This window comes from Tachypleus tridentatus, chromosome 3, assembly GCF_004210375.1.
Source record: "Tachypleus tridentatus isolate NWPU-2018 chromosome 3, ASM421037v1, whole genome shotgun sequence".
Taxonomy (NCBI): Eukaryota; Metazoa; Arthropoda; class Merostomata; order Xiphosura; family Limulidae; genus Tachypleus; species Tachypleus tridentatus.
The window spans coordinates 28,840,971-28,865,931 of NC_134827.1; the positions used below are offsets into that span (position 1 = coordinate 28,840,971).

Consider the following 24,961-nt stretch of genomic DNA (forward strand, 5'->3'; position numbering starts at 1 on the left):
ATATTACTTAGATGTTGCACATGAGAAGTTGATAGTTTTTAGAAGCCGTATCATTCAACAGTTGATTCAAGTTGCGTGTTATTCTCATTGAGGTAATTTCATGGTTTTGGTTTCCTGGAGAAGATCATCCTAAAAGCCACTGTTTGTTTTTTCTTGATATTTATCTCTAATTAAAGTAGAGCTTGAGCTGTTAGGTCATGTACATTAGCAAAATGGTGCTTAAAAACTAGTCTGTGAACAATTAGGGGTATCTAACAGAATCAAGTGACTGTTCACTACTTAAAACTAGCCACTCATCCATTCCTTCACATTCTGAAACCATATATCTCAGTATCTCATATAGATTCCTCTGTCATTACTACAAGACTTTGTCCTTGAATTCTACACTGAAGAAAGTTTACTTTCACCTGAAGACTGCCAACTCTTAATGACTCGCAAAGCTCTTTAGATCTAAAATTGTTCTACATTTTCACACTCAAACTTAATTTTTCTGTAATACATGTATACATATTTTAGTGAAAGTAATTACATTTTAAGGAAGTTAAGGTATAACTGCCTTAACTAGTGATATATTGTGAAACTATAATTTAGCTTGGCAAGCTGGTTACAGTAATTATATTGCTGTAAATTAATAACCTAACATCCACCTGCAATGCCCTCTACAATCCAGTACCTGTTTATGCTCTCATTCCTAAGACATGTCCGTCAACGGTCACTTTCAAACACTCTTTCTTAACCTGAAAATGACCTAGGAAGGTCAAAACATTGTTCTCTCTTTATCAGTAAAAGTGTTAATACCTAACACCATCTGTAATGAGATACATTATTGCTGTAAATGTTATGATGCAGCATTATTTGTTTGATTTGTTTTTGTCTCGGCTTGTTTTTTAGTTAAAATAACAAATTATATTTATAAGTTAATGTTCATATTTCTCAGAAGATGGAATAAGTTATTCTGCAATGTTCAAGCCTCGTAAATGAAATATTTTATTATATTAACTGTCTTCATCTTCAGTGTTAATCTTGACCTTACTTTATTTGAAAATATGTTCTAACATTTTTTTTTATTAGTACACTTTGTTTTCTCCTTAAATTGTTAATATGATTCTCCAGCTGTTCATGTTTTATTTTCTGTGTTTAAGAGGTACTAAAAGTTTGCACTTGGAATTTTTTGTCATTTTGTTTTCTATTTCAGGTTGTGTGGAATCCAAACTTGAAGTCTCACTTGTGGCTGCTGTCAGCTGGCCAAGCTGGACTAGTTCGGATCACTTGTCTATCTGGATTGCATGCCCCTTCAGCTAGTACCATAATTTCCAAGATAGAAACAGAAAATAGTTGATAGATTTATGTTTGTGTAGTGAGGCGTTTACATTGTGCATCCATACTTGTACGTGAAGTTAAGGTAAATACATTTGTGCTATTTTTAGCCAGTCTCTTAATATTTTATGCATTCAAACTCTGATTTCAGACAAACTTCATCAGTATATGTACATCTTAAAACTCCTTGCATCCATTATTATAAAAAGCCTATTCATCTAACAATTATTAGAATAACTTTTGTGACCTCATCTGAAACATGTGGCCTGACTAAAATCAAACTTATACTGGGAACTTGTCTTCAGACATAGTGTCAGCTGAAAAGAAACCGTATATTTCAAATAATTATAATTTGAATCTTATGTCATCACTTGATGACTCGTACCTTGGACCTCAGCCAAATGTTACTTTTTATTGACTTGATTTAAATCATTCTATTATCTTTCAATTAACTTTATTCAAACCTTTTTTGGGGTATTTAGTATTTTAAAAATATTGTGGTAAAATTAAAACATTAATTCCTTATTCACAAGCACCTGCTTTGGCTTGTGTTTTAAGTTATGCTTGTTTTTTTTATTAGGAGAAAATGTTAAACTTTGGGGAGAAACTTTTAATTGATTGTATAGTTTATTTGGGGGGGGGGGTCAGTGGATGCTGAGAAGGATGATACAGAAGAAAAAATAATTAATGCAGAAAGTACCTTGAAAAATTTATTTTTCGTCTACTGTATGATCGTAAACCTTGTTGTGAAAATTAAGATTTAAGGAAATTAGTATATGATATGTTGATGTTTCTAGTAATGCTTGTTCATTCGTATTAAGAGGGAAGGCTACCCACATTCATGGGTATTAGACGTTTGTTGACTGTTGACGTACATAGCCTGGGTTTAAATTTCCCAATGTATTCAACAGTATTCTTTTCTGATAGGATGTTATATGATAGTTGTACATATCATGTCAAAAATAAAATCTTTATATGCTTTGTGAAATTACACTTCAATTAATTAACTAAGATATTTAAGCAAATTTTGAAAATCTACAAAATGTATTGAAATACAAAATTTTTATTCTTTCTACTCATTGTTATCTTGATAAGTGTTTGTTTTAGAAAGTGAAAATTCTGTTTCAGGTTCTAAAGAAAACAAATCTTATTTGATATTAACTTGCTCTTAAATTTCTTTGAACTCATTTATTAAATCAACTAACCTGATACACAGAAGTTGAGCATCTTTCAGTTACCACAGTAATGTTTGAGTTACCACATGAAGTTTTTGTACAGCCTGATGTCTTTTCCCCTAAACTCCTCACTTATTCATATAGGTTTTGTATAACTATTTTCAGTATTGGTTTGAATCGTGCCATCAGTTTGTGCTTCAAAAAATGAACTTACGTTTAACTCGGTGGCATGACAGGTTGTAAGATCTTCCGAACATTTAAAACAGTGTTTGTGATATTTAAAAAAAATCTGTTTATATTGGACTTCATGATATAAGGGTTTGTTTCTAGTGAGAGTTGTTCATTTTCCCACTAAATTAATTTCACAGGTGGGTTTGTAAAGTATGCTAAACATGTATAACAGAAGACTTTGGTAATGCAAGCGAGATTTCTAAACAACAATATTAAAAAAAAGAGAAAAATTGTGAGACAAATTAGTTTAAGAAGAAGTTCAAAAATTATTTTACATCAAACAGTCTAGTTGTACCAAAGTATTTCTGAGTGAAAATGTAGAATATTTCGTAGTTCAGAGTAGGAACTACACAGTTATCTAACATGTGGCTTAACCTGTCTTGCACTCATAAACATGTGAATTGTAAATTTTGTAGACAGCTTTATATAATTAATTTAAATTACTGTTTCTTTTGTTTTTACTGTATTTCTAGACTCAATAGCCCTAAATACCCTTAGCTTTCAATTCAGGACTTGGAAAGGGAGTTACTTATTACAACATAGCATGATACTTAAAATTATATGTCTTCAGCAGCCCAGCTTGAGAGCTTGTAAATTTGAATATTTAGTTCATTCCTTGCATTGAGCACAACATAGATGGCCCATTGTTCAGTTTTGCACTTGAACAAATGTAGCATGTAGCTGCTACATAGTTTTAGCATACCTTTCATTATTCTAATGGCAACAGGTTTGAGAAACATTTAAGATCAAGATACCTGTTGAAAGCTGTGAAATTAGTGGTACATCTTCAATAAAAACCTGAACATACTTTTTCAAAGAATATCTATTCTATGATTATTTTCCATTCAGTAAATTCATTTTTCTACAAACATGGGTAGGTAGGTAGGTATTTCTTTTGTTTGAAAGACTACTGCAATATGATGTGTAATGTAGATTTCCTTTTCTTATTGTATTGTGCACTGTAAATAATGTAAATAAACGTTTTTTTTATCATATGAAAGTTTAAAGTTTTGCATACATACAAAATTAAGTTCCACTTAAATTCAAACAAAATTAACTCTGAAATACTTTGTTGTTAAGCCTAGTAATGAAGTTGTGTGTCACTTTTTCCTAATACTGGATTTTTTTTGTTGTATATTTGTCATTAAAATCTAATTTTGTTTGAAGATGCAAATTAAGTAAAGTGCATATATATCTATAATTGAATTTCATTACCTTTGTAATTATTGTGCTGTATACAAATAGCTTCAAATCTGATGGAAAACTAAAGTGTTATCACAGTTAATAAGACTGTCATATTGAAAAACTGTATATGATTTGAAAAGAGTTGTATTAAAAAAACATTTCTTTCCGATATGCAGGCTTATGTTTAGTCTCTGAGATTAATTTCACTGAACTCAGTGCTATGGATGTTCAGAATCTTGCTATCCATGCTTCCAAAGAATTCTGATCAATCCTATGACATCTTTATATTTTCTGTGGTATCATTTAACGACTTCCTGCTCGGAATGACTTGGATAACCTCAAAAAAAAATACAGCTTACATTTATTTTGTAATAATTGTTTCAAATAACAATTTTTTTTTTAAAAAGCATAATTGAATTGCTTTGAAATTTTCATAAATAATTGAGCAGTCTAGTTGTTTCGTCTCTCAAACTTAGTTCAAACTTGTTTTGTGTGTTTGTCTACAATAGTTCATTTCTGTTCTTTCGTTCAGTTTCTTCTTAGTCTGAAGTAAGAAAAAAAGATTATTTTATCCCTCTAAAATGTACATCTAAGAAGATAAATCTATCAGTATCTACATTTAGAAATTTTCATAGGCCCTTTTTTAAAAAAAAATTCCTGTGTCCATTTTTAAGTGCTACCTATTGTAAAGACTTGATAATTGTATTTATCTGATGTCACATCAGATGCAACAAGATTAACACTGCAAATGATGTTCAGATGTCTGTGTGTGTAATAATATTTTTCAGAAATAAAAACCTTTTTTCAGGTTTCTGTACAATATCTGAGAAAACATAATGCTTTTCTGTTTGTTATATAAGCATCCAAGTTCAATAACATAACATTGTGCATTTTTCACGTTACACACACATTAACAGAAAACTGATATTTTGACAGATGCCTGAAGTATAATAGTGGAAGGTGTGTTGTGCGAGTTAAAACTGTGAAATTAAAGCGATTAATGAATCATATCATAGAAACTGTTAAATATTTTAAACACCAGGGGGGCAATTTTGGCATTAATGTTAAAATTTGCCAATCAACAAAAACTGCTAATAGTTGTAATAATTAAATGTGCAATTTAAACTGTGTTCATCCATCCACAGGTAATATGAAACTTTAGAAAATATACAAAAAAATTTGTATTTGTAGTGGAAGGATTTTATATCGGACATACAGCATCCATTTCAGTCTTCAGACATTTAACTGTACACTGAGTTGCATTTTTTTACTTGATCAGTATATAATTTTATCTACAGCAAAAGATGCACTGTGCACCTTTTCATCAAAGTCACTTATGCTTTCGTATACTTTACCACATTTGTTTTTTGTGAATCTATTTGAAGAAAATGTTCCCAGTGCTCAAACTCCACAGTTTTATGGTTTGTTCACATTGTTTGTGTACTCTTAAAAAGTTATAGTTTATACAATGATTAATAGATAACCTTAATAGAATATGAAATTATTCTCTATATTTGTTGTAATTAGTAGAGTATTCAGTTTTAACAACAGTAATGGCTGTTTGCCTGAAGAACTAGTTGTTTTTTAAACATTGAAGCATACAGTCTGTCTGTATGGTTGTATGTTAACATTAAATGAATCATACTAAAGAATTGACTTTTCTAAGAACAAAGTGTTGCAGAACATTAACTAGTTCCTGGAGGTCGGGAAATGAAAATTGTTTATATTTGATAGTACTGTAGTTTTGTCTTGTAATATGAATACATACAGTAAAATGTATCTACTTTTATGTGAAGTTTAACTGTAAGGATGCTTTGTTACATTCTTATGTGTTGTTGACTTTTGTCTCGCATCTTGACACTTGTGTCTAATGAACATAGTTTAGGTTCGTTAGTCTATTTAATAAGTGTAACATGATATAACTTTGCAGTGAAGAGTTCCCTCAACTTTGATTTATAAATGCACTATTAGCATGTTGTTTTGTTCTTCCCTCATTTGTCTTGTACCCACTTTTCCTTGATGCAGTAGCAACACTTTCAATTTTCTTACTCGGTAACTGTTTATTAGAGATGATCAAATCGTAACTCTGCACAGAAATGAACTATCAAAAGGTAGATTTGAAAGAAGCACGTTTTATAGGTCCTATGAACCTTAAGAAAAGGTAAACATCTGAATATAGCTTATTATTTCATCCTTCTTAAAATCCATAAGTAACAAAAGTTACTAGTGTGTTATTTTCTTTTCATTAAAACTTGTTCTCTGCAGGGTGTTTTAGCAGAGATTTTGTGTATGTGTGTGAAAGTGGAATATTCATTTGAAGCTTGTATTATATTATTTATCAGCTATCTTAATGTTTTTCACTGTATTTCATGGAAATATCATGTACTTCTCTTTTGATAAGCACCAGAAAAAATACACATTTAATTTATTTTTCGTAAATACTTTCTAATTGCTTGATAATAAATTTGTCAAAAAATGAGTGTCTGGTTCAATTCCTCCTTCAAACTGTGTGATGTACTCCTTGAAAATCTCATCAGTTCGAAGTAATTGATTAATGAATATAAAAACAAAGGCCACTGTGTTTCACTTTTCTTGCTACATTACAGCATATCGTATCTATTGTGTTTTCAGTACTGAATAATGTTTAGTGAACACCTGTTGGACACAGTGATCAAAGTGTTTATCCGAGTGACATTTGGCATATTTTGAGAATGTGTTTGACATTGTGGACCTTGGAGCCATCTGTGCTTGTACCACTAAATATTCCCTACTCTTTTAAGTTGGAGTTGTGTTATAACAATGACAGTCATTCCCTTACCTAAGTAGTAAGTTAATTCTTGCTGCCTGACTTCCCTCTGGTTAATAGATCAAAATTAGAGACAGCAACAAATACCCTTGAAAAAGGTTTGCCATAAATTCAATACATTTTATACCCGTTTACCTTCAGTGTTTTGATACGTTTAATGTTGCTGATTGGTACCATTTCATGAAGTATCACTACCAAAACATTGTAATTTTAATAAATCTAACACAACATTACTTATATGCTTGCAATGTGGCATTCAGTACGTTCTTGTTAAACTGTTTTAAAATCATAATTTATCTCTGCTGTTATATGGTTTAAATAACCTTAGTTTTTTTTACTGATAATTCAAAAACTATTACCTTATATGGGAAAGAAGCTATTTCAGTAACGTGATGTAGCAACTCTGGACATTATTAAAAATGTTTTTCTCAAAATACACAGAGGCATTAAAAATGCAACAATATACATACAGTTAAATAATTTTAATACGTTAGGTTAAACGCAAGTTTTGAATGTACATATGTCTTTGCACGACACAATATTCAAATTTTGATTAGAAACTGTACACAAACAGTTTAATCAGGATTTCAACATTCAGAACACTAATAAATGGTATGTCGTCCATTTGCCCCATTGTGTTTTTAATGCCGCTCAGTATATTTCAGTAATAAGATTTAGCAATTCTGGACAATATTAAGAATGTTTATTTTCTCCAATACATAACTATATACAATCACACATGTACTACAGTTTTTAAAAAAAGAGCCTACAGTATGTTTTTGATTCACTTTCTTTTTGAAACGTTTATGTGAAATTAGAAATTATGATCAGTGGAAACAGTTTTAAAGATAAATATTCTAAAATTCAGTATACTTAAGAATACAAAGTTTTGTGAAAATGTAATTGTAAACAAGAAATCAATTTCTTTCTCCATCTGATAAATTTAAATGCGTGCTTACGTTTATAAAGAAAACTGAAATGGATTTTTTATATTCAAAACCAATAAAATACAGAAAGAAAAACTTTCAAGGAACAACAAACTTTCGTTATGTATTCCTCTCCATAAAGTAAAATATTGCTTTCTTTACTGTACATTCTATGTAGATAAAACATCACATTAAAAAATACAACATATTTATTCTGTAAATATGGCTTGACATTCCAACAAAACGCAACAGAAATATTTATTAATAAATACTTGTCGCACTGGTAAACACCTGAACAAAATTTGCCTTTTTTACTGATTACAACTGTAAAATGCCAGTGATGGTTTTGGAATTAAAACATAAGCAAATACAGTGTTATATCTTTATTATCACAGCTAACACTATTAACAGATGTAGTAATACCACTACCATTTTCCCTGATGTTGCAACATTCTACATGATATATTAAAAATTATAAAATACAACGTGCACTAAATATTTTAGTAGAATTTTGTTTTCTCATTTATAAATGTTACAATGTTATTAAACAAACTGAAGCCAATGTTTTATAATTTCTATCATTTTGTTGTACTGGATATGCGTTATAGAGAATATATAGGTGAACTTACAAGTCATGTTTATATTTAATTTGTGCTTAATTCAAAACATCTACTTAATTTGCAAGCAATAACATATTCCACTTCCATTTTCCATGAGCTTCATTAAACCTTATTGACTATGATATTAACAATAATTTTCCATCAAGTTTTTAAAATTTCAATTATGCTAGTGGTTATTGCTTTGCAGTGTAGATTCAGGATTAACCTAATTTCCAAAGTCAGCAGGAAGATGCATAATGTTACCACAAAATACCAAATTGATGGTTAAATGTGATCTAAATTTGTCATAGATTGTAATTTATGTTTCATGCAGTTATTCCTTAGATCATGCATTTCGTGTCAAATTTTCATGAAATTTGTTCACCTCTTCTGTGTGCTTTTTATCAGGATTTCAAATATTTTTAAACCAGATTGTTTTCATTAATATATTATTCTGAATCATTAGCTTTGATCTATATATTTGACTTATTTCTTGCCAAAAGTGTTTAATTACGTTATTCATAAGATTACGTCTTTCTCATAAAGTTAAAATTCATTTCCAAGTTTAAGATACAGATATTTTTTAAGTTTGTGATACTAGGCTATGAAGATATTCACCAATTAATTTTATTACTCATAATTGCTTGTTCATTTTTCAGCTTTTGAGGCCTACAATACAAACAAATTATACATTAACTATGTATAATTGTTAATTACAAGAGCTTTGTTTAATTTCCAAGAATAACACCACTTTGGGAAGCAAATATAGCAATGGCTAGCTGATTACATATTTAATTATTGAATGCAAGTAAAATTTTAATTAAACTGTTATCAACATTTAATAAAAGGATTTTGTGGGTCAGAAATCAGGATGTGTTATAAGCCAACCGAAGGAAGGCCTAAAGGGAAAACTCTGATTTCTCCTACATTCTTGTTATAACAGTAAAACCGTATTCACTTAAAATCTCAATCATAACCTCCAAGACAAATAATTTTTTTTATATCTACACTTTATCAAATACAGTATAGGTACAACATACATGTACAATGAGTAACGGTAAACTTAAGACAAATGAGAAATGTTAATTTTTAAAAAATGCTTATTTAACTTACATTTAAATCACGTAATAATAGTATCTCTTTCAGGGCCATTTCAATGTTTTTCTTTAACGTACGTTATAGAAGTTATGCATTTAGTTATTCTTCATTTTAACATTACTGGTGTTCAGATTTAAGAGATAACCATGAAAACTCAGTTCTGTAAGTACTCAAATGTGATGTTGCATGTCATTGGTATAAAAATGGGCAGCTAGTAACTCCCATATTAACTGTATTCCAATCTTCATGGGTTTTTTTTTCTTTTTATGACCACGATCTTAAGAGCCACAAGCACAAGCTTAATGAAATGGTTAAATAATTTAAAAACTTGATACTTATGTATTGGTCAGTGATCTCTGAAGAATGTGTGGAAACACATCAGAACACCCCCACTATCATGTGTGAGCATGTTCTCTACCCAACAATTTCATCAAAAGTTCCATTCGTGAATGTTTATGTTTGCTACACACAGCAATAAAGTTGATAAGTTCTTTTCATCCTAGGTACCTATTATTCAGGATCATTCACTTGTGATATTGCAAGCACTTTTTTTTCATGGGAAATATATTTAAAGATCAAACTTTATATACAGATATTTGTTTTTTAAAGAAAATGACCAACACTGATGTAGCAGTTCATGTTTTCTAATGGATGAAATTTTAAAATTTTGTATATATAATCCTATACTCTCTCTGAAACTGAAAGTCCTAGTTAGAAGGTTATTTGTTTAAATGGTAAAACACTTCCCTAAATTTATCATTATAGCTAAACAGTTGTTCATAAACCTTTTAACACATTTTTTTAGGAGAACATGCAGATAACTAATTATCTGTTGGACACATTTTACAGAAGTTCGTCACTGAATAAAGTTTAAGTTCGTCTTGTGTTGTGTCCTGTTTCTTTCATTCTTCAAACTCTTATGATAATATATTCTGTCAAATTTCCTTTTACTCTGCTAAACCTGCCTGATTACCCTTAGAGGTAACATTCTTTTCTCAGCTTTGTACACAGAAATACTTTATAAGAAAATTTAGGACATAAAATTGTATAATTTTAATTCTTTCCAATCTTTGTTCGTTTAAATAGAATGGAAAACATGTTTTTACATTAGTTATTCTACAAAAACATTCAAGGTCATTCATTGGTTGTTACAATATAGATAACATTTTTTAAATATGAAAATTTATTTTACCAAGACAAAACGTTATTGGGATTTATAACCATCATTAATGATGATTGAAAAGTGCTTAAAATGATACTGTTACTTTCAAACAGGAAGATTCTAACTACATTATCTAACTTAATATTCAAAACTAAATACACAAACTTTTTGTTTTATTTTACTAATGAGAGTTACATTCATTTATTATTAATGAAAGTTCACTTATGCAAAACGACTGACACTCTTTTGAAAAATTATGCCAATGGAAAATAACATCAACTTATTTGATTATTTTTTGCACATATACCTACAAAAATTGTATTACGTTCTGTAACAAAATTCTACACCACTTTTTTAAAAAATATGCAAAATCTCAAAATAAATTATCTCTAGCACAAAAAAAACTTTAAAATTCCTATAAATAAAAAATTGAACACTTAATATTTATTTTTAAACTAGGACACCCTTTTTGAAGACATGAAAGTGTGTAAATACATTAAGTAGTAATTAACATCAATGAATGATCCTAAAGATAATCAAATGATTAATTTCATTGTGACAATGATCTTTTCATAGCAACCAAATGTACATACAGATCAGCAACACACCCTGGTGTTTAAGAATTAAAAGAAAAAAAAGCTTCATGATTTCTATGCGAATATTTCCTTGTTTTTCCCTTTCTCGTACGCGTTATCTTTTGACCCCTTACTATCACCTACAACGTAACTTCCTTCATCTTTTTTTTTCATCCGGTAGACAATGAACATAACCATGAGAATGGTACACATTAGTGCTATGACCGCACCTCCAATTACAGCTAGAACAAAGTTGAAAGATCTATTTTAGCGATATTATAATCTTAAGGTATTATTTAATGCAAGATTGAAAAACACATTCATCTGAAAAAGTTCTTCAGCTAAAGATTTCAAATAAATGCTTCATAATACTTGCCACAAAAAAATGTAAAAATCAGAATGTCATCTAATTATTATACTTTACATGTTTACACATTCTATTATCTTTAAAACATTCATTAAAAAATTACATTTCTCAGTAATAGTAATAAAGCTATAAAATATTTACTGAAAACAAAGTTTTATGGATCAAAATCAATTTGATTCTAAATAATTAAGTTAATACTAAAGATGTGATTGATTTAACAAAATAAATATTAATTTAAAAAGTTATGTTTAACTATGTTTATTACTATTAGAAAATATTTTAACATTTCTGCTTATTTGATTCCTTATAATTATTAACTTATTTTTTTTAATAATTTAAATAATTATTTAATAATTATATTTACTCAAAGATAAAATTACTTAGTAACTGTTTATTTTACACTGCAAGATTTTGTTACTAATCTTTGGTAGGTAAAATGTGTTTAAATCTATCTTTAAAAAAACCAGTGTAAATATCAAATTTAGAGCCAATTTGATTTTTTTGTTATGATACAATTTGATGTAATGACTCTTGCCAACAGCTACACCTAAACCTTTAGGTAGTATTATATGGGATCCTGTATCATAAAAACAATTTTGTAATGTGTAAAAGTTCTATTAAATGTATTCTGTAATTAATCTATATGATTTAGTTACTAATTAAATTCACTTAAAACATTCCATTAAGGAATATTTCGTAAATAATTATGCCTGTCATAAGATTCAACCATTAGGCCTAATATGATTCTATATCTAGTCCCTTAGGGATTTTGAAAAGGTAATAATAGTACTCTAACAAAACTGTATATCACACGTACTGTACACGATACAAATTGCTCAATTCAAACCTCTCCAAGCCAGCTGGGATTCAGAAATATAGTAATAATTGAAACACTATTTATATAGATCATTTATTACAACAAGAAATTGTAAGTTGTGAATGCCTTTCACAAACTGGCAAAGCATGATTATAATAAGGCCTAATGGTAATATTTTATGACAGGCGTAATTAATTATAATTACACTTTGCCAGTGTGTGTAAAAGCATTCACAATCCAATAACTGTTGGTGTAATTAACAGCACAAAAATTCAGGATGCTAAGAAACCCACTGGAAGTAAAAATGTATTCTAAAGATGGCTGATATGGATATTAAAACTTTAATTAAAATAAAGTACAGAACAATGTTTCACCTGAGAAGGTCGTCTTCAGGTTCACAAAGAAAGTTTTCAAAAACCATATCATAGCATAAAATAATAATTACAATACACAGCATAAAAAATTAGTTTTCCAGTCACTTCTGTGTTTGTTGTATTGTAGCTGGCCTGAAGAGCTCTAGGTTGAGCAGAATGCATTGTTAGCTGTGGATATGATGGAAGTGGTATGGTTGTAGAACTACTATTATACACTTTTGTAATTCTTGAACGCCCCTAACGAACTTAATATAGCATTCAGTGTTTAAATTAGGTCTAATTCTAACGTCTTGTGACAGGCATAATTGCATAATTAATTATGGCCATGTTTTGTCAGCTTTTAAAAGGTGTTCACATCCTAATAGTCATTTATAAATGTTGAGAAAATGTAAATACTAAGTCTTAACAATCATCTAAGGTTTCTTTCTAATTACTTCTTCACGTTTTAGTACTAGAAACAAATTTCCAGTGGTTTGAATGGGTAACAAAAAAATAATAATTTCAAGTGTGACATAAAAACAAATGTTACAAAACATATCTGAATATGTCAAAACATTGTAATTTTGTTACTACGTTAAACTTGTAGTAGTTTTCTGTGTCACCAAGACGCGTCATCTCCAAACATTATCACTCATAAAATGGATTCTTCATATTCATATTTAAATTCTGCTACTAATAGGAGAAATAATACAAGACTTACAAGCTAATATTCCAGGTTGTGCAAAGAATGAAGAACTAGTTTCCTCCTGCATGTGCCCCAAGATGTGGATATTATTATCTTCCCAGCTTTCATCTGGACTTTCCTTACCCCTAGGTCCAGGGGGAGCATTATTTGTTTTTCTTATTGCAGGATCAGATTTTGTTGGTTTTAAGGTGTCAGGGATGTGATTTTTATGATCTGACTGTGTTGTTGTTGTTGTTGTAACCTTGATCATTGGCTAGAATTTTAAACAGCAATAAAAATATAAAAGAAAATGTTCTTGGAATATTTATACACTTAATTAAGCTTGTTTATGTACAGAACTACACACGTTCAATGTAAAAGGTATCAACACAGCTTCTGTGCTTCAACTAAAGCATGCATTTACTGAATTAAATACTAGTAAGATCTATGTTGTTTAAAATTCACATATTTTTTACTGGTTTTACACAGGAAAACTTGTGTTTTGTTCATAACATTTCACCAGGTTTATCTGGCATCATCAGGTAGGATACAAAAATTTTGGCTAACTGTAATTAATTTTATAAAGGTTACACATATTATAAGGAGTTAACTGTACAAATAAAATCATAAGTTCCAATATCAGTTATTTCAAAAACGAGATTGACAGCCTAAAATTTCATTTCTTTGTTCAAAATTTTACTCTCTGCACATTTATAAAGTACCTTCCTTTGAAAATGTGCCCCAAATTTACACAGAAAATAATTCAGATTACATCCCTGTTTGTTTTTTACCATTCATCCCCAATGTATCTTGTACTACCAAAATGTGGTTAAAACCAATTATAAAGTATAAAAAATTCACATTAAGTATAATTTACATTTTTACCTGAAAATTAAATTAGGTCAACCACTATCTAAAAGGTATGTGGTTAATGATACCATGTAACACAAATATTGTTCCTGAATATTATGTGTTATTTCTTAATTGCTTATGTTGTAAAACAACAGAAAATGGCCATTATTATTCCCTTCAAACTTTGCTTTTGTGACCTGGATAATAAAATTTAGAAACTAACCTATTTTCTGTGTAAAAATGGGCAAATTTGCACATTTGTATTTCATTAGGTCTGAATAAAACAACATATTAATCAAGATTTACATGTATTTATACTAAAGTTATACAAACTGTTTAGAAGTGAGTAGTTTTTCGAGATTTGCGACTGTAACATAAATCACTTTCACGTATCAGCCCCCAAATATAGTCTCCCATCATGTTTTCGTTATATCCCCCCAGGTCACAAAAGCAAAGTTTGAAGAGACAAATAGTTTTTTTTCCATTTACTTTAGGCACAAGAAATTGAGAAATAACACTTTCTGTCCAGGAACAAGAAGTAGTAAAAATGTTGTGGCATAGTGTGACACTTCATGCAATGTTTATGCAACTGAACTCATGAACTGCAAAAGCTGATATGTGGGTGAGACAAATGGACAACTTCACATTTCTAAATGCTCATTTTTTATTCTTCTATAAGGTAAAAATCCTCAGTAGAGAGGACAATATTAACAGTTAAAAAATCAAAAAGCTCTATTAATAAAAAATAGCCTTATTCTTAAACGAGTACAAATGTGTTCATCCAATTTAATCTCTTCTTCTTGTGCACGGAACAAATTTCAAGATTTCATATATATTCCTATATTTGACTTTTCACATAAAAATTGCTTTACTGAGCTTACAAATGTTTGTAAATGCATTACAAGCAATAAAAATCTTCTTTCAATGCATTTACTCATTAGAATTTTCAACTAGAGATGGAATTAATTCAACTTATCGTTTTGAAAAATATTGGATTTTGTAATATATAATATTGTCCCCCTCCCCTAGGGGATCATTGATAATTCTAACAGCTTACAATTCTTTAAAAAAAGCTGGTTTTAATGGCTGTGATTGGCACAGCAGGGATTGCCCATTATGTAGTTTTGCTCTTAAAAACAAACGAGCCATTTTTTTTTTTTTCTCTATTTGATTTCTTGCATCGGTTATTGCTCTAGAAATAGATTAACTCTTAAGGTACAGAGTTAAAACCAGGAAGTGAAAGTTGCCATCCTTACGCATACCATATTTTTAATAATTTTAAAACCTGTACTGCTTTAAAAATTCTAGTTTAAGGTTGTTGTTTGTAAGTTTGAGAACATGAAACTGAGTTTTCTTGATTTAAAATTCTGTGTCGTTATGTAAGTGTCCGATAAACTAATCAACGTACACTTTCTTATATTCTCTTACAAATTAAGTAAATTAAAAAACAAATAATTTAGCATACCATTTTTGTGATTTAACAGATCTTTATGAACTAAAAGACATGTTTTTTATAATTTTTTTGTTTAAGGCAATTTACAATAAAAGAACTAAATACTTACTACAATTCACATTACTGGTTTCACATCACTGTGCTATTTTTGAAAGTATTATAATCGTCTTTCATTATAGTTTTGTTTATTGTTATAAAATAATTATTACTGGAAATAGTTCTGCATGACCTACACCAAAGTGTTTGTAGTCCATTTTGTCTATGGTGAAAGATAAGTGAAAAGAATAGCCATGTCCACTTACTTGGTCTTTTCTTGGAAAGAGAGGTGGTTTCTTTGTAGAGTCAGCTTTATTTACTGGATTTTCAAAAGGTGATAACTGAGTGGGCTTATATGGTCTATTTGCTGATACAATTATTACTTTGTTTGTATCTTCCATTATGACTAAATGAAAAACATTTTTATTTTAGACAATAAACTGCAACTTTTGTTTATATTTTTGAGAAATTCACTTTGGTGTAGTCAACAAAAACAATATATTACTGAACACAAACAAAGAAACTAAAAAGCGTGGTTAAAAATGTAATTAATATCTTTAACAGATTGCCTTAATTTCTTAATAAAACAGAGTTACAATAATTAAAGAATAGTTGTGACAGTGATATTCAACTCAGTAACATTGAAAAACAAACCTGAGGAGTATGGCACAGCTCAGACATATATATCTATCAATGTTTGATACATATTAAGTAGACTAGCCTGCTGGATACTGAAATCGTAGAAAGTATATTTTAGTAACACTAAATCTACATCCACAATTGTTTGGAAAAATGTTATCTCAAAGAGAAAAAATGTACAGAGATAATACAATTACGAATGAAGCTGTGGGAAGACTAGAAGTCAACATTTTTTTTTTGTTTGTTTGTTTTGAATTTCACACAAAACTACTCAAGGGCTATCTGCATTAGCCGTCCCTAATTTATCAATGAAAGACTAGAGGGAAGGCAGCTAGTCACCACCACCTACTGCCAACTCTTGGGCTACTCTTTTACCAACTGATAATGGGATTGACCGTCACTTTATAACGCCCCCACGACTGAAAGGGCGAGTATATTTGATGTGACAGGTATTCGAACCCGCAACCCTCGGATTACGAGTCAAATGCCTTAACACGATTGGCCATGCTGGGCCCGTCAACATTACAACGGGTAGTGTGAAACAAGTTGAAGAAAAAGACACTAGAATAATTAACCTCATTAAGATTTGTATACATCATTAAGTAAAAAGAAATACCTATTATACAAATAGCAGTTTCATCATAGGACTTTAACAAGTTGTCCTGTAGAACGGTAAAACAGGAAAGAAATCAGTTGTAAGCTTGTTTGAGTTAATGTTTCTAAATAATATAATTTTGTTATAACAAGTATATAACTCTCCACTCTGTCAATGCCAATAAAACTTACAAGAACTTTAGACCTGTTCTTGTTAAGATATTCTCACCAATGTAAATAAATGTCTGGAAGAACTAGTTAATAGCAACACGACATTTACAGACTGGATATCTTGCACTGGAACACTGAATTAGTGATTAAACTATATTTAACATATAAAGTACTGAGTAATAAAGTATTAATTGTTTTCATCTTACTTCCTCCTGATCCTTCTTCCTTCTCTTCTTCTTCAGGACCACCTCCAGAGCCTGCTGAATCTTCGTCATCTGAACCTCGTCCCGAGGAATGGTCACTGTCTGAGAACTCAGAAAATGAGCTGCTATCTACGAGATCACCCTATGTAACAGAAGAGTGTACGATGTACCTTGTGCTTCCCTTCAAACATTACTATTTATACACTGACTGTAACTCTTTATGTACTGAAATTTTTAATCATTGGAGCATTTCAATCTCCTAATCAAAATACTTCAGTAACAAACAGATAAATTGATTTGTAGACTTCACACAGGTTTTTATCGTTTGTACATGGTAAAACTTATTTCACTTACAGTATTCCACCAGCTTTAGTTGACACTGTCAGGGGAGATACAAGAACTTAGGCTTAAAGAACTTAATTTAAAAGAGAAAGGAATCATGTGAGAATGCATAATAACAGCAATCTACAAGCATATGAATAAGTTTGTTTGAAGTTAACCATAAAGTTACACAATGGGCTGTCTGTGCTCTGCCTATTTAGTAAAGCAAGTTATCAATGAACTGTCAAATTTAGGCCTGGGTTTACGGATTGAAATTTGTTCTATAAACAAGAGAGATGATAATGATTAAAACATATAAATGGACAGTTATGTATTTGTTACGAATAAGGTTGTGTTTTTATTAATAGGGCTTTTTGTCTTCATCTATTAATGTTGTCTCGTCTACCAAGAATTTTACCTTAGATGAATCAAAATCCTAAACTTGACTGTTCAATGGTAAATTAGTTTATATCATTTCGAATTATATATTCACATGTTTGTAGATTACTAGCATTACAGATTCTCATGTGATTCTTTCTTTAAGACAATTTCTATTAGCCTTAGTTTTTAAATTACACTTGATAATGCCAAATAAACCTGGTAAAATGTTAGGAAAGAAACAGACAAATGTTTTACTTTGTACAACTTGTGGGAATTTTAAAAACACAGTTCTTTCTAATATTTCATTTCTAGACTGTTCTATGTGTTTTAAGTTCTGTTAGATAAAGTAATAACATCATATATTATCAAAATAATATCTTAAGATGAAAGATATTAGTGTTATTCTTACCACTTAACATTATTACAAAATTAACCTAAAGTTGTTATTTAATAATTAATGGCATGAAACATATTTATGTTAAGAACCCACTTTATACAATATATTTTGATCCTGTTTCGTAACATATAGTAAATAATAATGTCTACATATATATATAAAAACTACAAAAAGCTATATCCTCCAGGTCAACTTTATAATCTAATGTTTCTTAATATTTATCTGATATTATTATTTTGTAATACACTGAGATCTCATGACAGGTAAAATGAGTTATCTAAATTAACAGTCAAAGTTCACAATCTAAATATTCAGACCATTGTGCAAAAACTGTAAAAAATGGATTTAAATAAAAAAAGCCACTAAAACTTCACAAAGTCACTTCAACCTCATTCACAAATAAATTTTGCACTGTCTTTGAAAATTAAATTGATGGTTAAAAAATAACAACAGTGAGATGGACAGAATTTACTCATCATATGGATACATGTTTAGAAATGGTTTCTCTCATCTTCTAGCGCAATTAACATTCTGCAAAGCTTTCTTAACAACATCTATTTTGTTTTGTAAAATATAAATAAATTGCTGAAAGGATTACTCGCTCACCTGTGGATTATCCACAAAAAACCACCCACTGTCTCTTTTTTCTAAACCAGAGCTCTACAAAAAAAAAAAGAAAATATAACTTGGTATTAAATACAAAGTAATAACAGCTAACATTACAAATAAACTATTAATAGAAACATCTTTAAATGAAATTAATGTCTGAGACATTGTTTTATTCCAATTCCACAATATATATCAAAAATGTTTTTTTGAAAAAAATATGAAAGCATGATCCAGCCCTCTGGTGTAACAAAGAATTTGAATTGAAGAAATATTTAAACTTTGGATTATTGAAAATGTACACAGTTAATGGGTAATTAAAAACAAACAAACATTTATTCTGTGATGATGGAATATGTTATTTCATATATGAGCATATGATTACCAAAAGCTACTTTCATCTAGGTTTATCTCAGCACTTGTCAACAGAGGTATTCAATGTGGTCATATGGAAATTCTTAGGCCTAACGACGATTGTATGTCAAGAACTGACTTAAGAGGATTTTGCATACATCACAGAGCATATTTGTTTTAACAAAGAGCACCTGAGGTTTCAACTGAATGACAAAAATAGGGTGATTTTCACACTGGAGAACTTCAACATTAGAATCAATAAAATATTGATCCTATTGACTTTTAGAAGTATTACTAAATAGAACCTAGAGCAAGCCTTTATTAAAAGTGAACAATTCAGCCAATAGCATATTAAGACTAAATAGACACAGTAATAGTATCAGAAAGACCGGCTATTAAGCTTATGAGAACATTTGATATTTACATATAGAAACTAAGAAAAATGTTTGACACTAAACTATACATTTATGAATAACTTTAATTCTAGAAGTTCACAGTGGGATGGAAGAGAGTAGATGGTTTGACTTTCATGTTTAGGAGTAGGCATGAGACTGAATATGTACAGTATAGGGCATTTTACTAAACATAAATTTACAAACTTTCATGGTCAGTGTTGTCGATTGGAAGGGGGCAATGCATCCCCTAGTCTCCCTTCCTCCCCCACAAGAGAGAGAGGTTAACATCCTAAAAAGGCTTGTTTAAGATGAGGACTGTTGATGCAAAAGCTATCATCACTTCAATTTATTTAATTTAATGAAATTGAGAGATCTTAACTAGGTGCTTTATTGTGAGGGTCATGGGAACTGCAAGTTTCACAGATACACCTCATAGATTATTAACAGAAGATCTGGTCACCCATAAAGTTTCTGTGGTTAGCAGGGTATGAGAGAAAGGACACAATCACTTACAGCAAAAGCTTGTATGTCAGAAATAATAGTATTAAAACTGTCAGTGCTTCACATAGGTTTATCTTACAAAACTTTTGAAAGTATCGTGAGTTCAATATAGAAACTAATGGTGATTCTATTAAAGGAATCATAAACCTTGTATTCAACCAGAACCAGGCAGAAAGAGTAAGCATTATACAAGTCTGATGAATGGGTTTCTGTACACTTGGACCTGCAAAGAAATAATCCTGGATAAATGATAAAAGTGAGGCAAGATGTGCATTCTTTGAATAGGTGTGCTCTTAAGTTCCTTGTGAATATTGGATATGCAACTACTATCTTAGAGGTAATAAATGTCTGACCATAGCTCATATACCTAGCACTAAAAAAACAAGATATATTGAAGCTTTTTGAAGAGCTTTCTCAAGTAGATAGAAAAAAATTGATATTTTGAATCTATTGGAGAAAGATAGTGTACTAGAAGAATACATAAAAATCATCTTTATTCTATTTCTGGCAATGTTCAATGTGAAACAAGCAATCAGAAATGACTAAATCACATCCATCAGAAAGGATAAACCAAACTATCTCATATTTCCAGTAATAAAATAGCAGCACTAGGAATGCAGGCCAGAAAATGTCACTTATAAGACTAAATTAACAACACATAAGGTTAAAGGACCATAGCCAGGTTAAGAAAGAATATTCCACTGCTGGTTCTGTAACAGAGGGCAACAATTACCTTATCTAATCCCCCAAATGATCAGAAATATTGAAAGATAGAAGGTGAGTCAAACAGCACATCCTCTCACATGTGGGTTGAGAAACTATACTTTTTGGAAGTAAAACACAAAACTATGACAACAAAGGAGCAACAGGCTGCAAAGCAGTGAATTAGATGTAAAAAGCAAAAAGTGTGTTACTACCATCTGCTGGTAAGTTAACTCTTCATCTCAATCAATGGAGACTGAGACTAAATTTTTGAGAGTCATGAGTCTGAGCTCCCTTCTGAGCACCAGAGTTTATTTTTATTGTAGTAATCCCACAAGCAAAATTGAACCCAGAACCTTTCAGAAATGAGGTAATGCTGTATAAATTAAGTTAGTAAGCCAACCTACTAGTAGATGCTAGCCAGGCACATTTTTAAATAGCTCAAACTACAACAGCAGCTCCTATCAAGTCACTGATACAAGTTTTCTGGACAATGTCACAGTAATTTGATCTCATACCAAAAGGTCATATAAAACGAAATAAAAGGTGCATTTTTTCCTCTGGTGGTTATATAATTGAATGGCATTACTTTGCCTCTGTGAGAGCTTCATAAAATTAGTGTTGCTGCATAGAATTTTTTTGCTATGGTAGCGTGATTCATTCTTGAACTTAAAAGTTACTAAAATGTAAGCACAATTTACAACAACCATGGTAAAATTATCGTGACTACTAGGTGTGCACTTTAAGCATTCAGTAGTGATCAAGCTGGTGGTAAACAGAAGCTTCCGTTTTGCTTTTTTACTGTTGTTGTTATTAATTTGTTGTTAAGCACAAGACAACACAAAGGGCTATCTATGTTATGCCCACAACATATAAACCTTTAGTCTTACCACTGAACCACTAGAAACTAGACCCGAGTTGGGAAGGATCTTCTATCAAAATTCAAATCTTCCACATTTGATAATTTTAATCAGCATGTACCTTTTATATGAAAATCATTTAGTTAATTCAAATGACTCTGCAATCAAATAAAAACATCGAGTGTTCTTATGCATTAATAAATATTCTGTGTGTGTTTGTATAATTTGTTTAAATTTTGAGTTGTTTTTAATTAATTGAAGTTCCATATATTAGGCAGTTTAAATAAGTCTACTGAATAATATAAACAATAAGCAGAGGCCAGAAAAAGGTGAATTATAAAATTAGTACCTATTGCAACAGATAAATACAAGATTTGTAGATGAATACAAACGAAATACAATCGTAGATACCAACCATCAACATGTATAAGTTCACTTGTGTTTAAGTCGTACTTTATAAAACCTTTACTAACGTTAGCCTAAGTTAGATAGAGATAATACTGTGCCGTGTACGATTTTTCTTTGGCTTAATCAGGATTAATCGAGACTGTACTTAACAATCTCTATACATAAATTTATAATGTTATTCTAGTCTCTAACATCACATCTTTTTGAATAGTTCAAACTTTTAATGCTATTATACTAAGAATATTTATATCCTTTTTGTTTGTTTTTTTATTCCTTCGTGCATAGAGAAATTGTGATTATTTATTAAGCTCGAACTTCCCCACTTCCTAGCGCATGCAAGCGCTTGCACTTTTTCCTGGGTAAAATCTTACTGCGCATGCTTATAAGGCATAACAACAACGTAATTATAGCATGGCAATATCAGCGATGTCGAGAAAACCCAGAATGGCAATATATGTTTGTTTTTTTGTTAATTTCGCGCAAAGCTACTCGAGGGCTATCTGCGCTAGCCGTCCCTAATTTAGCAGTGTAAGACCACCCACCGCCAACTCTTGGGCTACTCTTTTACTAACAAATAGTGGGATTTACCGTGACATTATAATGCCCCCACGGCTGAAAGGGCGAGCATGTTCGGTGCGACCAGGATTCGAACCCGCGACCCTCAGATTACTAGTCGAATGCCTTAACCCACCTAGCCATGCCGGGTCCCAATATATGTAAAAACTGCTCGTTTGAGTTGAGAATATTTTTTTACGGTCATCGTCATGTTCACAAAGAAAGGAAGAGGTAACTGACCGGAAGCTGACCACATGTTTGAAAAGGGTTGTGTAACTGAGTGTCGGAATGTAGAGGGCAGTATTAGATGTTTGAATATTTAATTTTATGTTATTTATGTTATTATTATTATTTATTATATTAATATAGGTATAAAGGTGTTTCTTTGTATTGGTTTATGGATCAGTGGATGGAACTTCTGTAAAGAGGGATATTACATCGAAACTGGCCATTAAGGCTTTATGATGAAGTTGATTTAGATTGGACTTGAAATTAAAAGAGTGATGAATGAGCTGGCTGGTGTTACATATTTGGAGAATGCCCATGCTATGTATTTACCAAGATTGTAATTAAATGATTCATATGTGGACATTATTGGTCGTAATGGACAATCTGGTTTATGAGGTTAGGGGATGCCGTATATTTGTGGTGTGCGTGAGTCGGTTTCACGTAGGTAGGAATAAAGTGTTTATGAAATTGTGTTGGCTTTTTTTCATTTGTAGTAGTAATTTGTTCAGTTGCGTCTCGTGTGTCTGTTGGATTTGTGTGTATTGGTTTAAATTTGTTCGTGTCTGATAGGATGTTATTCATTTTTTGTATGTATTCATTCGTGTTCATTATTACTATAGCGTTACCTTTATCTGCTTTTAGAATTTTTATGTTTCTGCCTTGTTTTAGGTTTTTAATGGAATTAATGTCTCTTTTTGTAAGGTTGTTTTTTAGTTTTGTGAAATTATGTTGATGGTTTTGTGAGAAAATTCTTTGAAAAACTCATTTAAGATGTTTTTAGGTGTTTCTGAAAAATATAAATTTTTAATTTTTCCTGGGAAGTTTGGCTGTTGGATGTCAATAAAATTGTCGAAGTTGTCTTCTTTCTGTTGGTTGTTTTCTTGTTTTTGTTTTTTGTGGAAAGTGTCACAAGTCTCCTGGCTAGATCTTATAATCATGTTTTGATTTCTAAGGTTGGAATGTACGTAAGTGCTATTGTGTAGTTGAGTCCTTTGTTAAGTAGATGCATTTTGTCTGTGTTTAATTGTCGGTTGGATCAATTAATTATGAGCTTAGTCAACGGTTTGTCGTAGTGTCTTTTCTGTTGTTTGCATCTTAGTTTTTGTAGTGGGAGATGTTTTTGTCTCTGTCATTCCTAGTGTTGATTTGATTTATGTTTCGTTGTATAAGTCCGTAAATCTCTGGTTTGATGCAGCATGCCAGTTGATGGTCCAAGTTCATTTTTTGTTTTTGTAAGTCATGTAGTTTTTTGTATTTCGTGTTCAACATGGCCTTAAGTAGTTTTTTCTGTAAATTTTGGATAATGTTTGTGTATTTATTAAAATTGTTTGATAGTTTTACCTTTACAAAATTAGGGGTTAGTTGTTCCTTTCTACATTGTTGAATAAAATAGATGTCATTTCTTTGGTATAAATTTCTTTGTTTCTTAACGATCATATGAGTGTGTACTGTTAATAGTAGTGAAAGGTATGTTGGTTCAGACGAAATGGTAACAGATAAGAACAAATACACAAAGAAAACACAAAGACTTACACTTCTCGTACAATCGCTGTGATGAAATAATAATCAGTGATGTCGAGAAAACCCACTTGCAGAGAAAAATATATACGTAAAAACGGCTTGTTTGGGTTGAGAAGCCGTTTTTGCATATATATTTTTCTCTACAATTGGGTTTTCTCGACATCACTGATTATAGCATGACAATATTTCGGTGTCTACGATCAGAATTCTTTTGTATTATTCTCGAAATCCTGAATTTAATAAAATACTGTCGTAATTTTGTTTGTTTTGGAATTTCGCACAAAGCTACTCGAGAGCTATCTGTGCTAGCCGTCCCTAATTTAGCAGTGTAAGACTAGAGGGAAGGCAGCTAGTCATCACCACCCACCGCCAACTCTTGGGCTACTCTTTTACCAACGAATAGTGGGATTGACCGTCACATTATACACCCCCACGGCTGGGAGGGCGAGCATGTTTAGCGCGACGGGGGCGCGAACCAGCGACCCTCG

The 24,961-nt window shown here is 30.8% G+C and overlaps 2 protein-coding genes and 1 long non-coding RNA gene across 4 annotated transcripts in view; 2 read left to right on the forward strand and 1 right to left on the reverse strand.

Annotated features, from left to right (window-relative positions):
* Positions 1-4,728, forward strand: part of LOC143246608 (uncharacterized) — a 52,697-nt gene extending 47,969 nt beyond the window's left edge. The window contains exon 20 of the mRNA XM_076493626.1: positions 1,196-4,728. The gene's annotated coding sequence lies outside the window, so the exon portion shown is untranslated. The remainder of the gene's footprint in view (positions 1-1,195) is intronic.
* A 2,643-nt stretch (positions 4,729-7,371) lies between these two features.
* Positions 7,372-24,961, reverse strand: part of LOC143246610 (syndecan-4-like) — an 84,974-nt gene continuing 67,384 nt past the window's right edge. The window contains exons 1-6 of one of the 2 annotated variants that reach the window (XM_076493632.1): positions 22,177-22,250; positions 18,950-19,003; positions 17,248-17,386; positions 15,904-16,043; positions 13,333-13,570; positions 7,372-11,316 (exon numbers count right to left, since the gene is read on the reverse strand). In XM_076493632.1, coding sequence (XP_076349747.1) covers positions 11,150-11,316; positions 13,333-13,570; positions 15,904-16,043; positions 17,248-17,386; positions 18,950-19,003; positions 22,177-22,185 — 747 coding nt within the window. In that variant the 5' untranslated portion in view covers positions 22,186-22,250 and the 3' untranslated portion in view covers positions 7,372-11,149. Of the gene's footprint in view, positions 11,317-13,332; positions 13,571-15,903; positions 16,044-17,247; positions 17,387-18,949; positions 19,004-22,176; positions 22,251-24,961 lie in introns of those variants that run through there. The other variant, XM_076493631.1, reaches the window with a different exon arrangement.
* Positions 11,875-17,553, forward strand: LOC143246611 (uncharacterized). The gene is made up of 2 exons (XR_013026070.1): positions 11,875-12,000; positions 17,284-17,553. It is a non-coding gene; the product is annotated as an uncharacterized LOC143246611 (long non-coding RNA).